At 49.5% G+C, this 14,940-nt stretch overlaps 1 protein-coding gene across 2 annotated transcripts; it reads right to left on the bottom strand.

Moving 5' to 3' along the window:
• Positions 1 to 255: 255 nt before the first annotated feature.
• On the bottom strand, positions 256 to 14,734 carry extl3 (exostosin-like glycosyltransferase 3). Of its 2 annotated transcripts, none has more exons than XM_003971786.3 (6): positions 14,556 to 14,734; positions 3,675 to 6,277; positions 3,475 to 3,602; positions 3,256 to 3,400; positions 3,037 to 3,165; positions 256 to 2,723 (listed from the first exon to the last, which is right to left on the bottom strand). In XM_003971786.3, the coding sequence occupies exons 2-6, from the start codon at positions 5,811 to 5,813 to the stop codon at positions 2,514 to 2,516; spliced, it is 2,751 nt and encodes a 916-aa protein (XP_003971835.2). In that variant the 5' UTR covers positions 5,814 to 6,277; positions 14,556 to 14,734; the 3' UTR covers positions 256 to 2,513. The 2 variants fall into 2 exon arrangements, with proteins under 2 accessions (XP_003971835.2, XP_029705187.1); XM_029849327.1 differs by lacking the exon at positions 14,556 to 14,734 and adding an exon at positions 10,445 to 13,421.
• Positions 14,735 to 14,940: the final 206 nt, after the last annotated feature.

The raw sequence follows: 14,940 nt of genomic DNA, 5'->3' as shown, positions 1-14,940 counted from the left end.
GAAAATGGCGAGAAATAACGAACCACGTCCTGCTAATCACCATGTGACAGACCGCCATTTTGGCCGCAATATTTTGGGCGCGAGTGAAGACTAGAAGGTTAAATGACCTGAATACTTAAAACTATCTGAAGATCAGAAAAACTAAAATCCTCTAATCCGCCACATCCACGTTCGAACGGTCTTTAGCAGCTGGGTTCAGTTTTCCCGCCACATGAAAAAGTTCTGAAAGTGAAAAACAAGAGGCCGACAATCAGGTCGTGTTTGCCCAATGGTGAGTGTTTATTGTCATTTTCCTGGTCTGCGTTGATCTCTTCACTCTGCTGTCAGTCTGGTACAGTTTGAACAGTGATGGCCAAAGCTGGGGGGGGGGAGTCAGTCAACTGGCTGAACTACAGCCTTCTAGGGGAAAGTTGTCCTGGGACACAGAAAAACCAGCCCTGCCACACGTTCAAGCAAATTTGATCTAGAAACTGGGTCATAACAACTGGAAGGTAACGTGTCAGCGTCTGGCTAACCCGCCCAAAGTAACGCAGGCATGGGGACACCTGGAGCAGGCCGGGCTTTGGTTTCAAAGGCGCGTCCATGCAGGCCCGCTGAGCTCTGAAGGGCCTCCGCTTATGACAGTCTGCAGGAGGTCAAACTTCCAAAGGCTCGGCCCTTTTTCCTCCTCGTCAATCTGACTCTGTGGCAGGAGCTGGTTTTCCCTGGCCGGGACAAACTCGAAACAGGACCAAACTGAAATGAATAGTTACATTGTTTTGTCATTGTTTGCTTAGTTGGGTTTTTTTTAAGCTTTAATATATTCAATAAATACAGAGCCAGGAATTTGAGGTCATTCCAAAGCGTCCTCACAGTAGGAACCGTCTTTGGAAAAAAGAAAAATTCCAAATGAATTTTCTAGATTGTTCTGCTCAGATGAGGGGGATTAAATCTGACATGGTTAAAATATTTTGGATTTATAATACGTGACGGGCTTCAATGGACTGACGTCTAACAGAGGACCAGGCAGACGGTGCCGGTGCACCAAACTGCATCTCTTTAGCAATCATTCGCACTGGAAATGAGCCTGGAAAGCAGCAGAACTCGTACCTATTTGGTGAAGAAAACATTCACAGAGCAATGGTTTTACAAAAAATAAAAGACAGAAGTGAAACCAACATGGTCTCCACTTAAAGTGACATTTCAGTCCGAGCTGGGAAGGTCTTCTACAGGAGGCAGGACATGTCCAGTACTTCCAAACCACCAGCTGTACATTACCAGGTTTAACATTTTGAAACAAATAGATTCTCGGGATGAGAGGATCTCCAAAAGCTCCAGCCGGGTTAGCTCGTTAGCTTAGCACAAAAACAGAAAAAAGCTTCTTTCCCCACTTTTAATGTGGAATAAACAGATATCTTGTGTTTATTAGGGAGCATCAATAAAGGCAGACAATGAGCTCCCTTCCTGTGCCGAATTGAGCCATTCCCTGTGCTTGTGCTAAGCTAAGCCTCGTTAGCTGTTCACTAACGATTTGCCGACGCGAATCCTTCCAAAACAGAGCGGCCGTTTCCTTTTCCTCACTTTAAACCTACAACATTCCCCACGGTTCTAACGGCAGATTTAATTTCACTGAAAGTTGTTTTTTTTTGTTTCGTTTGAATTGCAACATTATTTCGGCATCGCTGGTTTTGGCAGCTGTGAGTCTCGGTTGTTGTTACATAGCAACCCACTAACTGTTTAAATATCATTACATTTAAAACATGAATATTTTAACGCGGACCAATTTTTACAAACATGTAAATGTACAGCATTAAAAACCCAACAGCTCACATCCTGTAGTGTAGCAAAATGTCAACGGAGGCTGGTTTTAATGATGCTTTTTGAGGCATTATGGTGAGTGTTGAAGCAATTTCCTTCTTTATGATGTGTGGAACATGATTGTGAGGTTCTGTCCTGCTCTGACGAGCATGTCATTGGACATTAAGATGTACATATCTGAAAGGTTCTTTGTTTTAAAAAAAAGAATGTTCATAAAATACCTCTGTCAGTGCTTCTCATGTACAAGAAGTACAGCGCGTAACTAAAAGAAAGAAAAATAAAGGAGCATTTGTGCCACTCTCACTGGCTGGCGTGGATACGGAACGGGCTGCTGAAGGCAGCCTGACATCAGCCTGTCGGTGATTCAGAAAACGATGGATCCATTATGGAGGGGATGAGAACGTGAGTGGTGTAACAAGGGCTTTGTTTCTCAGCAGGCCATTAAGAGGTGCAAATATCATCTTAAGGGGTTGATGACAGAGTGATGGAAGAAGGTGAAATGCAGAGTGGTGTCCACTGAAAAGGCAAACATGCTGGCAGTGGTTCCTTCCAGCTTCAGTGTGGTTATGGATCGACCATAAACCGTCAGAATTCTCTAAAAAAAATAAAATAGAAAGGACCAAATCCTGATCCGCGACTCCTCCTTCTGTGCTTTTCTTTAAATCACTGTTTTCTTCAACCCGCTGCTCGTCTTTGGAGCTCTCCGCAGCCCCGTTCTAGATGAATTTGAAGCACTTGGTCTTGTCGTGGGGCAAGCGGGTCTTGAACAGCACGGAGTCCACGCGGAACTGCGTGTACAGCAGCGGCATGTAGCCGTACACTTTCACGAAGAAGTTGATGCACTTGTGGCGCTCGTGGAAGTGCGAGTCATCGTGCGAGAGAGCCTGAGGGCAGCCAGGGCAGCGGAAAGTCCAGCGAGATGTTACCTAACATACAAAAAGACACCGTGCTGCATTATATTCAACATCCGAGCGGTACGAGTCGCGACTTGAACACACGTTTCTCTAGCGTGGGGCTGCAGAGGCTAACGATCGCCCCGATACGTTCCCGGCGTGACGTGCAAAACAGCGTTTTGAGACTAAAGATCATCAGTAAAGAGCAAACACGCATTTCTATCGCACATTATTCTCGTCCTACGCCAGAATCTCCAGACGATCGCGGTCATTTGTTTAAAGGCGGTGATAAATGCGGGGTTGGGGGAGCAGCGTTGATGGCGCTAGCGTAAGTGCTGTCGCTGACCTTGATGGGCGGCTTGCGAGTGATGTGAGACACCAGGAAGTTCATAGCGATGTCCTCGCAGTTTATGTACTCATCCACCATGTCCCTGATGGGCTGCGGCATCACGTACGAGTACAAGTAGGCGTAATACTGGGGGGGGGGGGATGAAAACACGAATATGCGGGTTATGTTAATGAGGATGTTGTCGTTACGGAGGTTTGAGGCCCCCCGACGTCTCACCTTGTGGAAGAAAGCCGCTCCTGTCAGAACCATGGACAGCTCGCAGGAGTAGTTGGAGTTATACAGCCAGGACTGATGGTTGATGTCCCACGCGTGATAGCGTCCAGGGAAACCCACGATACGATCTCTGGCCTCCCGCCACACTCTGAGACGGCGCGGAGAGCCCCATCAATGACATTAATCCCACACAGAGGGGCGGATTCTGCAGTCGTTGCTCACCTGAATCCGAACATGATCTCATCGTGGCGGAGATGAGCGTCGTCGTCGATTGACAGGATGGCCTCGGTTTCCACGGCGTCCCAGGGAAGGAAGCGGTTGTTCAGGCTGTTTTTCTCCGTGCGGACAACCTGTGGGAACACGACGGGGGGCTTTTAGAGACGCGTGAGCAGGTTGGAGGATTGTTTTTAATGAGCACTCACCACGACGGGCAGGCCGATGTCAGGCCACAGCAGGTCGTCCGAGGGGGGCTTGGGAGAATTCCACACCACCACGACCTTGTTGAGGTACGGCAGCCCGTTGAGCCGCTCCAGAGAGTTCATCAGCACCTCCTCCCGCTCGTATGTCAGCATGACCACGGTGAATTGTTCTCGGGGCACGTTGCCTCCCAAGGCCGCCTGAAACTCCTTCCCCGAGCCCCCGGTGCCGCCGCCGATGGGCCTGAAGCCAGTGCCCGAGCCAAGGAATTTGGCTTCTGACGGCAACACGGGGTCGAGAGGCGTGTGGGGAAAGAGATGAAAGGGGCCCGGGGCGTGGTTCCACGCTCGGTACGTGTCTGCGGCGGTGTAGGTGAAATTACGGAGAAAGCGAGGTGAGGCGTAGGGGGGCTCCGTCTCCACAGGACCCAGATCCAGGTCCCCATTGTCGGCCAGGTTGGCGTCTGTGCCCGCCAGCTTCCCGGCTTTGTGAGGGATCTCATGAGCCGGCTCCTCTTTGATGGCTGCAGCTGGAACCTGGATGCTGGTTCTGATACTGGCCAACAGTGTGTTGAGAACATTCTCCGAGGTGGAGAAGTACGTTTCCCACAGGAAGCGGCCTTGCCGTCTCATGGCTAGCATGTCGTTGTCAGACAGACTGCGCAACAGGAAGTGGAGCTCTGTGACACGGGGCTTGGGGACTATAATAGCAGCTTCACTCCATCGGATGAACTGGTGATACGGCAGAGTGGAGTGATCCCCTAACACAACTGGGATGGTTCCTACTTCCATGGCTTCAAAGAGCCTCATCCCACAGCCCGCAGAGGCCACCAGCTGTCCGTCACCTGGAGAAATAACCAGGGCAAAAGTAGAAACCTTCAGCACCTCCATCCTGTCCTCCCGTTCTCCGCAAAGAGCCCACTCAGTTGGTAAACTTGGCTGAGGGTTCTTACAGGTGAACTCAACCAGCACCTGATCCAAATGGCTGTCCTGCACTGCCTTTAAGGTACCAATGATGCGATCATCATAGTCTGCTGGTGGGTTTCCTTCAATTTCCTCTTCAAAAGACTGAGGGGGAACTTCCTGTAAGCTGCTCTTCAGTGACTCCACCCTCTCCCCTTGAAAGGTGAAGAGGTATTTCCTTTTTACGGGAACTTGGGGCGGTATCTCCAAAAAGTTTGGTTCTGAGAGTGCGTGAACCAGAGGGGACACCACCAGATCGAAGCCCTCGCGGTACTGCTGCTCCAGGAAAGTGGACTGAGCGACTGCTGCCCGTCCCGTGCTCACATTATAAAGGAGGTTCTGGGTCATGGACCTTCTGGTGAGGTGCACCAGCACATGATTGTGCCCATCGGACCTCCAGTAAGGGAGAGCTTTCAGCTGCTTCTCCAGCTCTGAAGGAGATGGCACAGCCGAGGAGGACGACTCCTGCAGTTCTCCGACCAGAACCAAATACAGACAGGCGATGTTCGGGTTGTCGGTGACGTAAATGTTGCTCTTTACTGCTGCAGCAAAGGCCTGCCTCACCAACGGGTCGATATAGTTGCCCCACGTATAGGAACCTGTATCATACACATACACGGGGAACCCGGACGTGAGAGGACATCGAGCGTAGTCGAAGCAGGACCGCAGTCGACACGAGCGCGCGGACTTTGGTGGTGGCAGTCCCGGGTCCTCCTTGTCTGGCAGCAGCCTGACGGGCAGGGAGAGTTTAGGCTGGTTCTGGGCCATCAGTTCCTTATAGGAATGCTCCGTCTGGCTGATGACGTTCTTCAGCTGCAGCAGATCCTGTTTGGCGCTATCGATGCTGCGTTTGCAGGCCTCGATTCGAAGGTTGAGGCGGGTGATCTCGCCGTTCAGCTCCTGCCTCTTGGCCTCCAGCTGCAGCAGCTCCTCGCTGACCGACTCTCGGATCCGGCACAGGTCCTGCACGTGTTTGGCCTCGCACAGTTCGCCGCCGGGCCGCGGCCCAAAGATGCGCTTCTCGGGTCCGCCGGCCTCGTCTATGGTGGTGAGGTAGTAGTGAGCGATGAGGGGGAAAAAGACCAGGATGAAGAAGAGCATGAAGCTGAGCCACGTCAGACGCACGCGCCGCAACACCCATGGCTGGCCGCTGGCACCCAACCCGCCACCGCTACGCTGCATTGTTGGCGATCTCAGTCGGCTCCTTGAGCCCCCAAAGAACTGTAGATGAGAGGATGAGGAGCAGCCATGGTCGGACCTTGTCAGCAAGGTATGGAGGCGGAGCCTAAATCATTAATGTCAAGCTGGGGTTCCACTTTTCCTCTAAAGGTCGTTTGTGGGTTTCATCTTCTGAAGCGTCCTTTCGGTATCAACTGCTGGTTCAGCCTCACCTGTTATCTAGTCCGCACTTTAAATGGCCATAGCACGCAATACCTGATGCCATTTCGTTTTCACTTCTTCTTTGGGATGTTTATAATGAGGAAAAACAACCCTGCCTCTGGAGCATATTGACCCCCGCTGCGCAGAGCAACGAGGGCATGACTGGCGAGAGGTGCGAGGGGCCGCGTCTATCTGGGACTCATGTTCGGAAACTTCCTAAGGAAGTCATCAGGCTTCTGGAATCTTGTCTTCCACCGACTGGAAACCTAGGAGGGAACAATGGGAGGAAAACCAGAAATGCTTCATGAGAGAACTTGGTGAAACAATAGGAAATATTTAAGACACTGACTACCACCACCTCTCTGATCCAACTTTTCCTCCTTTCTCAAAGCTGAAGCAAAAATCTAGTAATCACTAAAAGACTACACACAGTACAGGAGCCGACGGCACCGCCGGTAAATCTCATTAAAGATGCTCTCCTGCATCCTGACCTCACCACTGACTCAAATGACCAAACATCCGTAATCACACACTTCTGAAAGTGACGGGAGAGAACTGGAACGAGCTCAGAGGTGGAAAATGACGAAAGCTTTCACCAGCTGCTTCCACTCCATCGAGGTTTGCCTGAAACTACCTGCTGCTCTGCTCTCCCGTCTGTGCTGGGACTAAAATATGTGTTTAACTAGCGAGTTCTGGGTACGGTTCCCAATTATTCTGACAGATTAAGAATAAAGCAACCCCGTTTCCAGGGCAACTCTTCAGCATTACAGCACTTCATAATTATGCTTGATCTTGATAAAAACGATTCAAAAATAGATGTGGGACTGTGCTAGCTCTCCTTTAACAGCATTTTCCCAACAAGACTCAACAATACTGGTTAGAAAACTTGGCTCTGCCGACTCCAAATCTTTCCGGATCATAAATACATCCAATGTTTGGAGGGGAAAAAAAACAACTTTCACACCCTCATCGGCTCTCTTCTGTCTCCATTAGGCATCGCTGGTTTTTAGGCCATTAGCGCTCCCAGGAAAAAAAAAGCCTCTTGAAATAACAGTTGGCAAGTGTGTGCGTGTCTGTTTCGAAGAATGAGGACGTGTACAGACCAGGGCTGGATGGATACTGCAGTCAAGGCACGAGGTGCCCGACTCCACCCAACTGATGCCACATTCCCCTTCAGACCTAATGTCGTCCTCCAGTAAAGTGCACGTTCCCGTGTGCGATGAAAGCAAAGATCCAAATGGCAGAGCGCAGAGAGGCTCAGGACGTTGACCTTTGACCTCCGACTGTCATCTTTCTGTTAGTGATGTCTGAAGTTGCAAAGCAGCAAACAGTCTGATTAATGGCTGGCAGAGTCAGCAGGGCAACGGCAGACAGATGTTGGCAGCAGCTTTCACTAAGCCTAATCTGGAGCCCAAAACATTGGGGTTAAGAGCTTCTGTACTTCTGTACTGGAGTAATCTCAAACCTCTGTCTCCAGAATATGGTGCTTCTACAGCTGACGGACTGAATGTTGCACGGATTCCTTTGGGGGAATCACTGGAAACACGACTGCAGGTGGTTTAGAGCTCAACACCAGCAGCAGCTGCACTTGGCAGGTGTCTCTGAGCCAGTGGGTCTCACCCACCTACCCACCTACCTACCCACCCACCCACCTACTTACCCACCCACCCACCTACCTACCCACCTACTTAACCACCCACCTACCTACCCACCTACTTACCCACCCACCTAACTACCTACCCACCCACCTAACTACCTACCTACCTACCCACCTACCTACCTACCTAACCACCCACCCACCTACCTAACTACCTACCCACCCACCTATCTACCCACCCACCTAACTGCCTACCCATCCACCTACCTACCTACCCACCTAACTACCTACCTACCCACCTAACTACCTACCCATCCACCCACCCACGCCACGTTACGTGTTGAAAGTAAAAAGCCGGCGCCGACTGCTCGGTTTGAGAGTTATTGGAAGAGTCTGAGACTTCATCCACGGCAAAGCTGATGAAAACTCTGAAAATGTGGCCTGACAGCAGCCGGCGGTGGGATTACTTCCTTCTGCAATTACTGTGCAGCTCGACTGACTCGGTTAAGAGCTTCCTGTGTAGTTTGGGATTATTTCTTGACATTTTTTCCTGCAGGAATGGAGGTGTAATATCAGCCATTACACTGGTTAACGGCTTCATTGCAGCCCTATCATGAGTACATTGGGTCTTCTAACACCAGCACATGGTGGTTTTGAAGGATTTGCCGTGTCCAATTACTTCCTCGCAGATTAAGACTAATCTCTGTATATTAAAGAGGAATTTTTGCCGCTACTCATTCTGGCAAACACTTTTAAATCAAGTGGTGGGAAGCTTCTCAGACAAATACAGAATCGCTCCGATGACCCCGACTGAGAACGTTTGGTGTCCGCTGCAATCAGTGACTTAGTCAGCAAATTATGGGGTGTGCAGTTGACAAGTGGTGCACTAATCTGGCAGCAGCTCTTAATTGGACTGAGAAGTTTTAAAAGCCGAGATGCTTCTAAAGCAGGCTGTAACACGCACCCACTTCTCAGGTCCCCTCCAATCAAAGAGTGCGAAAACCGCTAACGTTCGTGGCGGTGTTACGCCACAATGGCCACTGAGCAGGTCCGGGCAGAACATCTCGGTCTCCAGAACCACACAGGCGGGTGTTGCTTAAAGAAGAAGTGAGACCGGGAGAGGAAGGGCGGCGCACCATCAACAGGAGACTCAGCTGTCAGTCCCAACAGCTCATGTGTGAATAAGGCGCCGCGAGCGCGTCGTCCTGCACATTTGGAGAGTTCTGCTGGCTTCCCAGACATCTGACAGAACTCTTGACAGGCAAAGTCAGACAAACAGATGGAAGCGAGTGCTGACGGGAAGATCACACAGCTTGGATATTTAATAAGGCCTCTGGGCAGCAAAGTTATTTACAGGAGCAGCTAAAAAAACACAGATGACCGATTTTATTTCAATGTGGACAACATTTTCTGCCACGCAGCTGCACTTGGACAAATAAATCCATTAAAATGTGTATGGGCTGATCTGCTGCCAATCATCCACAGCAGCCGTGCTTCACACGCTGGCGTGCCAAGAATGAGCTGCCTATCTCACCTCCTTGAGAAGGTCTGGAGCCCAACCACAGAAACGTTGAGACGTTTAGATGCGGGCGTTTCCCCAGTTTTCCGTGCTCGTCCCTACAGGTCAGGGAAGGTGACACTCGGACGAACCCCACACGCACTCGGCGTTTCCCTGATGCCGTCTGCCTTTGAGGGGCTCCGGGTGACTCTGCTTGGCTTCCAATCATGACTTTTTGCTTGATGTAGAGAACTCCCCGTGGAGGGAAATGGGAGAGAGGAAGTGCCCGAGGCAGCTGCAGGGGTAGAACAGTCATATGGCTGTGTGAGGGGAGCAGCTGTTCCAGCCATGGATCACAGCTCATCTGCAGACGGCTGACTGAGCCATCTCCAGCACCCTTTTCACCAGGAAATGGCAGAGGTGGCCGTAGGGCTGCGCTGTCAACTGGCGCTTAAAAAGGTAATAAAACGCGTGCGGCTTGTTTCGCTGCTTGGATCAAAGACGTCTAATTCAACTGAATAAAAGCCTGAGAACTCCTGCGGTGCACCATTAGCTTCTAGCGCCCATGTCTCCCTCCGCATTAGCCTCCCTCAGCTTCCAAAGAACTGGTTTATTTACGGTCGGTGCTACGAAATAAACGCCTGAATACTGATTTTCTGCATCCAGAGTTGCTATAAAAAATTAGGACCATCGTCTTCAAACAATTGCGTCATTATTGAAGCGCTGTGCTGCCAACCGGGCGCATCCTTTGGCAGATCTGCACGTGGGTTAATCAATTAAAGTCTGCGCTATGAATTTAGAATTGTTGAGGTTTTTCAAAGGCAGTGAGTCAGGAGGAGACCCGCAGTGTTGGTGAACCAAGTTTGTGACAGCCAATTAGAGTCAGAGCAGACACGCACGATCACAGACCTGCACGACCCCCCCACCACCCCAATATTTCAGCAGAAAACGGCTCTCCTATGCTGCTAATGAGCTCCAACTTCTAAAAGATTCTGCAGGGACGCGCTGACATTTTATCTTATTTGCTAGGAAAAACAGCAGGTTCGTCTTTGTTCGTTATCCTGGACCGAGGTAACATCAAATCCCCACAACAGCGACCGAATAACTATTCAAAAGTAAAACTAGATCCGAGCCAGTCTAAACTCAGAGTGTAATTAAGGGAGAACTTTTTCAGACAGTTAAACTGCATTTAACTGCGTGAGAACAGTCCAGCTAGCAGACTTCAGGCGACACTCACGACTAATTGCTCTTGACGTTAAAGTATTTGCCCATTCACTCCCGCTAATTTAATCGAGTTAAAAATAAAACTTGCTCCGACCCCGAAGTGGCAGGTCCTACCTGCAGGTGTGAGAGCTCATTTCTGAGCCATGCAGACGAGCACGTTAGGCGTCCCAGGTGGCGATGAATCCACCGGCGATGACCGTGACCTATCCAGGGAGTCGGGGCCGACGGCAGATACTCATTAAAAGGGTCCGAAAGGGTCCGATTTTGCTTTAAATAGATATTCTCGGGTGAAAATTTCGCTCCATCAGGAATAATTGTCACTTCAAAAGGAGTTTGCGACCGTGGCGGTGGCTTCGGAGATGTGCTAATGTCTTCAACCATGTGTGTTTGTGTGTGCGTTCTGAACAATAATGTTGTCTGGAAGACATTAAAAGTACATTTTTGGCAAACCAAAGCTCATAAACTATGCATGAAGGTCACACGAGGCATGTTTACGCTCCTCTGATGGAGCGCCAAACCCCGCTTCATGGGGATTTTCCATGTCGGAATGCCTGCCACTGGCATTTGACCCATTCATTACCACAGAAAACCTAATTACAGACTCCCGCGTGCTCCTCCTGGAACCAGCGTCTTCTCAATCACTTTACACGAGATAAAAGGTCCAACTGGAATACGGGTTTCCTCCGTCCTCCCAGGAAGAAAAGGAAACAAATAGTACTAAAAAAAATGCTCTTTAAAAAGTTACATAAGCACACAATAGTTGCTCGGGCTCATCGGGTCACGGTGTGTTGATCCGTGACCATCCAAAGGAACCCGGCTGACCAAAGGCCTCCCGAGGCGATGGCGCCCACCAATACCCCCTTCACCTGTGAAACGGATGCTCAGAGATGGGAGGAAAACAACTTTCTACTGGGAATAACGGAGCGGGAAGAGAGCAGCTGCGAGCGTACCGCACATCCAAACCTGCGTCGGCCATCACCACCTTCTACGGAAGCAAACCAGTCTGACAGGAGCATTTAAGAAACCGATTCTTTCAATAAAGCCCCGTTATGTCAGGAAATATTAGCATCTGGTAGCTGGTGCACGATTCTATATTTAGTCCTGCTCCCTTGAGGCTACTTTAATGGGCAAAAGGAAAGTTTCCCACACTCTCCTGGTGTCTGGCTGCCATCAGCCGAAGCTGTGGCGCCATTAACAGACCCATTCTGGGCAGGTATCCCCAAGGTGTACCAAGGCGCACCTCGCGGTGTACAGGACACAACTGCCCCAATCATTTTCTCTCGACTTGGGTTTCCTAAATTTCCTCCTTTAAAAAGGAAAACACAGGAACAGCTGCGCCCTCCGAACACGAACGCGAGCATGACTAAATATTTTCTGTGCTGACTGAATCTAATTGCGAGTCCTCTGCCAAGTCCAAGCGTCGACCATCACTGCGTGCCAGGTCCCTCCTCTGTGGGCACAGAGCCGCTTCGCTGATGAAAGCGCCGGCTTGGGTTTCCAGTTAAGGACTGGAAATAACCGTAGCTGACGGAAGTCAACAACCTTTCAATGCACAAGACGATTGTTCTGTTTAGGATGGCAGTGAATTTCCATAAAAGTGCCGAACCCACACGTTCCCCAAAGAGGCATCTCCTGCGGGCTTCCTTAGTTTGAGTGGCAGCAAAAAAAAAAAAACCCCAGATATTTAATTCATAAAAAGAGTGCAGAAACACAGAAAAGCTATTCCGCCCACCACATCATATCTGGCATTTTTAAGTTCCAGGCTGACTGAACCCACCGACAAAATGGCTTCTGGCCGCCAGCGTCAGGCAAAAATGAATATTTGTGGGCCAAGATTGCACCATTTGTAAAGACAAACGAATGAATCCTCCTCCTATCTTGACCGCGCAGCAGCTGCAGCCGCTCCGGCTGCCCTCCTGCGCAGGCTGATGTGGACGTGAACACGCAAACTCAACCTGACAACAGCTGCTGGAGCCACACAAGCCTCGTCCTCCAGACGCTGATGGACAGTGGGAGGGAAGCCAGGGTGATTAGCCTCTGACACGGGAGAATATATGGCGACGCACCGCCCTCGTAAGAGATTGCACCGTGACCCGTTCGCGCTACTTTAAGTCAAGCGAAGACGTGGACGGCGGCTCGAACCCTGACAGCGAGGAACGACAACTAATGCATCGGGCTGCAGTATCGATCCTGCTCGCTTTGTGGCATCGGTGTCTTACTGCTGTTATTCAACACGGAACAGTGTCAAAGTTTCACAATTCTACTCATCTCTTTAGACTGATTTTCAAGGTCCTCCCTCTTCCAAAACACTATTGAGATAGAACGCACATGAAAAAAAAGGATATGGAACCTTAAATCTTAAATGTGCAGTATGACAAAAGCAACCACATTTTGCTTCTGCTGAGCAAGCATTAGTAGCATTGTGGTAGCCGATGCTAACTTTTTGGAACTCTTAGCTCGCTCCGTTGTTTGTAGCTGTGTTGTGGGTTGCTATGTAGTTTAGTCATGTTCTTTCTGGACATTGTCTTGAATTGCGAAACACGTGCATTTGTCACAAAGTTTCACATTTACAACAAGACATGGCGCCGTTTTCATTAACCTGCACCTCTGGCTAACACTAGACTCAAAGACTCATTACAGTATAGCTGAATTTACACAACCTAAACAACAAACATTTTATAAAAGATATTTTGTTTTACCCACGTGCATTTAAAATACATTTTAGCTGCGGTCATTTTCCCCCCAACACCGTTTGTGATCGTTTGCTCCCCCTAAATGATCCTAGCTGTATCGCCCACGTGCACCCGCTGGTCTCCAGTGATGAGCCTCTTTGGCCTGGTGGTAAACAGGTGGTTCAGAAAGAATGAACCTCTCTGCTGTGATCAAAAACAATCATGAGAGGCCAGAATGAACCAAAAGTGGTGCAGTTTTTGCTAAAACACCGAGCTCTAAGTGTGGAAGAGAGTCTTTCGAAATCTCTTTAAGTGTCCTCAACGAGTTCTTGTCAGTATTTGACGAGGCCGACCTTTCCTACAGAGCTCAGACCCTTCTACACCGGCCACGTCTTCAGCCTCTCCGGGGCCGAAAGAGTGTGAAAAATGGGGCCCCTTTGATGGGGGTCGCGCCCCAATATTCCACACTGTACCAAACCAGGTTGCATCCGGGTGAAACACGTCTCCAATGTTACTGACACCCACTGTTCTTGGGGTTATAGGTCAGCACAGAAGACAAACGGCCGAGTTCATAATCTGAGGGTATAAACCACAGTGGACACTCATTCTACAGAGATGCTGGAGTTGTACAATGACACCTATTGTCAGCGTCAGCCTGCTGTTATGATCATATGTTTCAATGCACCTGCAGGAACGCCTTAAATACAGATTAATGCAGGGGAAACATATGTCAGAGCTTCTGCTCTGAAAAGTTTGCACCCTTTGGCCCTCCAGAAAACACCAAAATACTAAACCTGATCAGGGGAAATTCCTCCAACGCTGCATATACTGAGGATTATTTGTTAATCTATAGGTTATAGTTGCTATAAACTATATGGCGTTTTAGAACCAGCTTCGTCTGGACCTTAAATCTGACTGTTGCAGATTTAATGACTGACTCGTGTATCCAGGAGACACACACACACTGTAATTGTGTTTGATTGCGCAGATTAGCTGACCCTCATGCACTTCAAACACGTGCGCGTCACCAAGACGACCCATACTGGATTTATGAACGTTGATGAGCAACACGACGTTTTAATCTCTCCACAATTCAACCTGATTTTCCCTCAACAGTGTGCACGAAGATAGATGGTGGGTTTGCTCTAATGGAGGCAAAAGTCCCAACAATCGGAAGCTCAGCAGATCTGATGGTTGCGCGTTGGATCATTTTAGCTGGAACGCGCTCGGATCCAAATCTGTCAGTCGAACCAGCAGAGTTGTTGGACCAGATCACCGCAAATCCCGGACTCAGCCGACGTCAAAGCCGAAAACATTTGCCCCGCGGACACAAAAAAGCTTCATCAAAACTACGAACAACTGGACAGCTGCAGCAGACACAAAGGCCCAAATGAGAAGAAAAGCTCTCGGCGCTTTGTGAGAAAGGATCCGAGGATTTTAAGAGTAAGACAGGGGGCCATATCTGGAAAATTAGCTAGCCTGCTAACCAGTGATGGTAATAACAAACACACTGTTTTCAACTGCATTTAAGACTAATGTTAGCTCCTACTTACCCCAGTACAAATATCCGGGACGTCTTAAAACGAAGACGGCTTGGACCGACAGGATTGACACACTCTGAAAAAATATGCCAGCGTTTCTTCAGAACGACCACAGGCTTGAGGCGAGCCGACGGTGGTGCAGCGTTTCCAGCTCGCAGCGCTCAGAGAACCATTAAAAGCTGCATTGTTGAAGCGACGGCTGGACAAACAGCAGCGACGGGCGGCCCGCAAAGCACTCTGGGAAACGTGGTCTTTTAGGCGCCTTTCTATTTTATGTATTGAAGTAGAGCCTCATCTAGTGGTCGATGTGAGCACTACACGCTACCACAGGGGGAGGTCATTTTCCCCGTGTTGTCAAGATTAAACATATCTACTGTAGAGTTTATTTGGAGTTTAT

The sequence above is a fragment of the Takifugu rubripes genome, chromosome 16 (assembly GCF_901000725.2).
Source record: "Takifugu rubripes chromosome 16, fTakRub1.2, whole genome shotgun sequence".
NCBI lineage: Eukaryota > Metazoa > Chordata > Actinopteri > Tetraodontiformes > Tetraodontidae > Takifugu > Takifugu rubripes.
The sequence above is the reverse complement of the archived record's forward strand: the minus strand, read 5'-3'. Positions and strand labels throughout refer to the sequence as shown.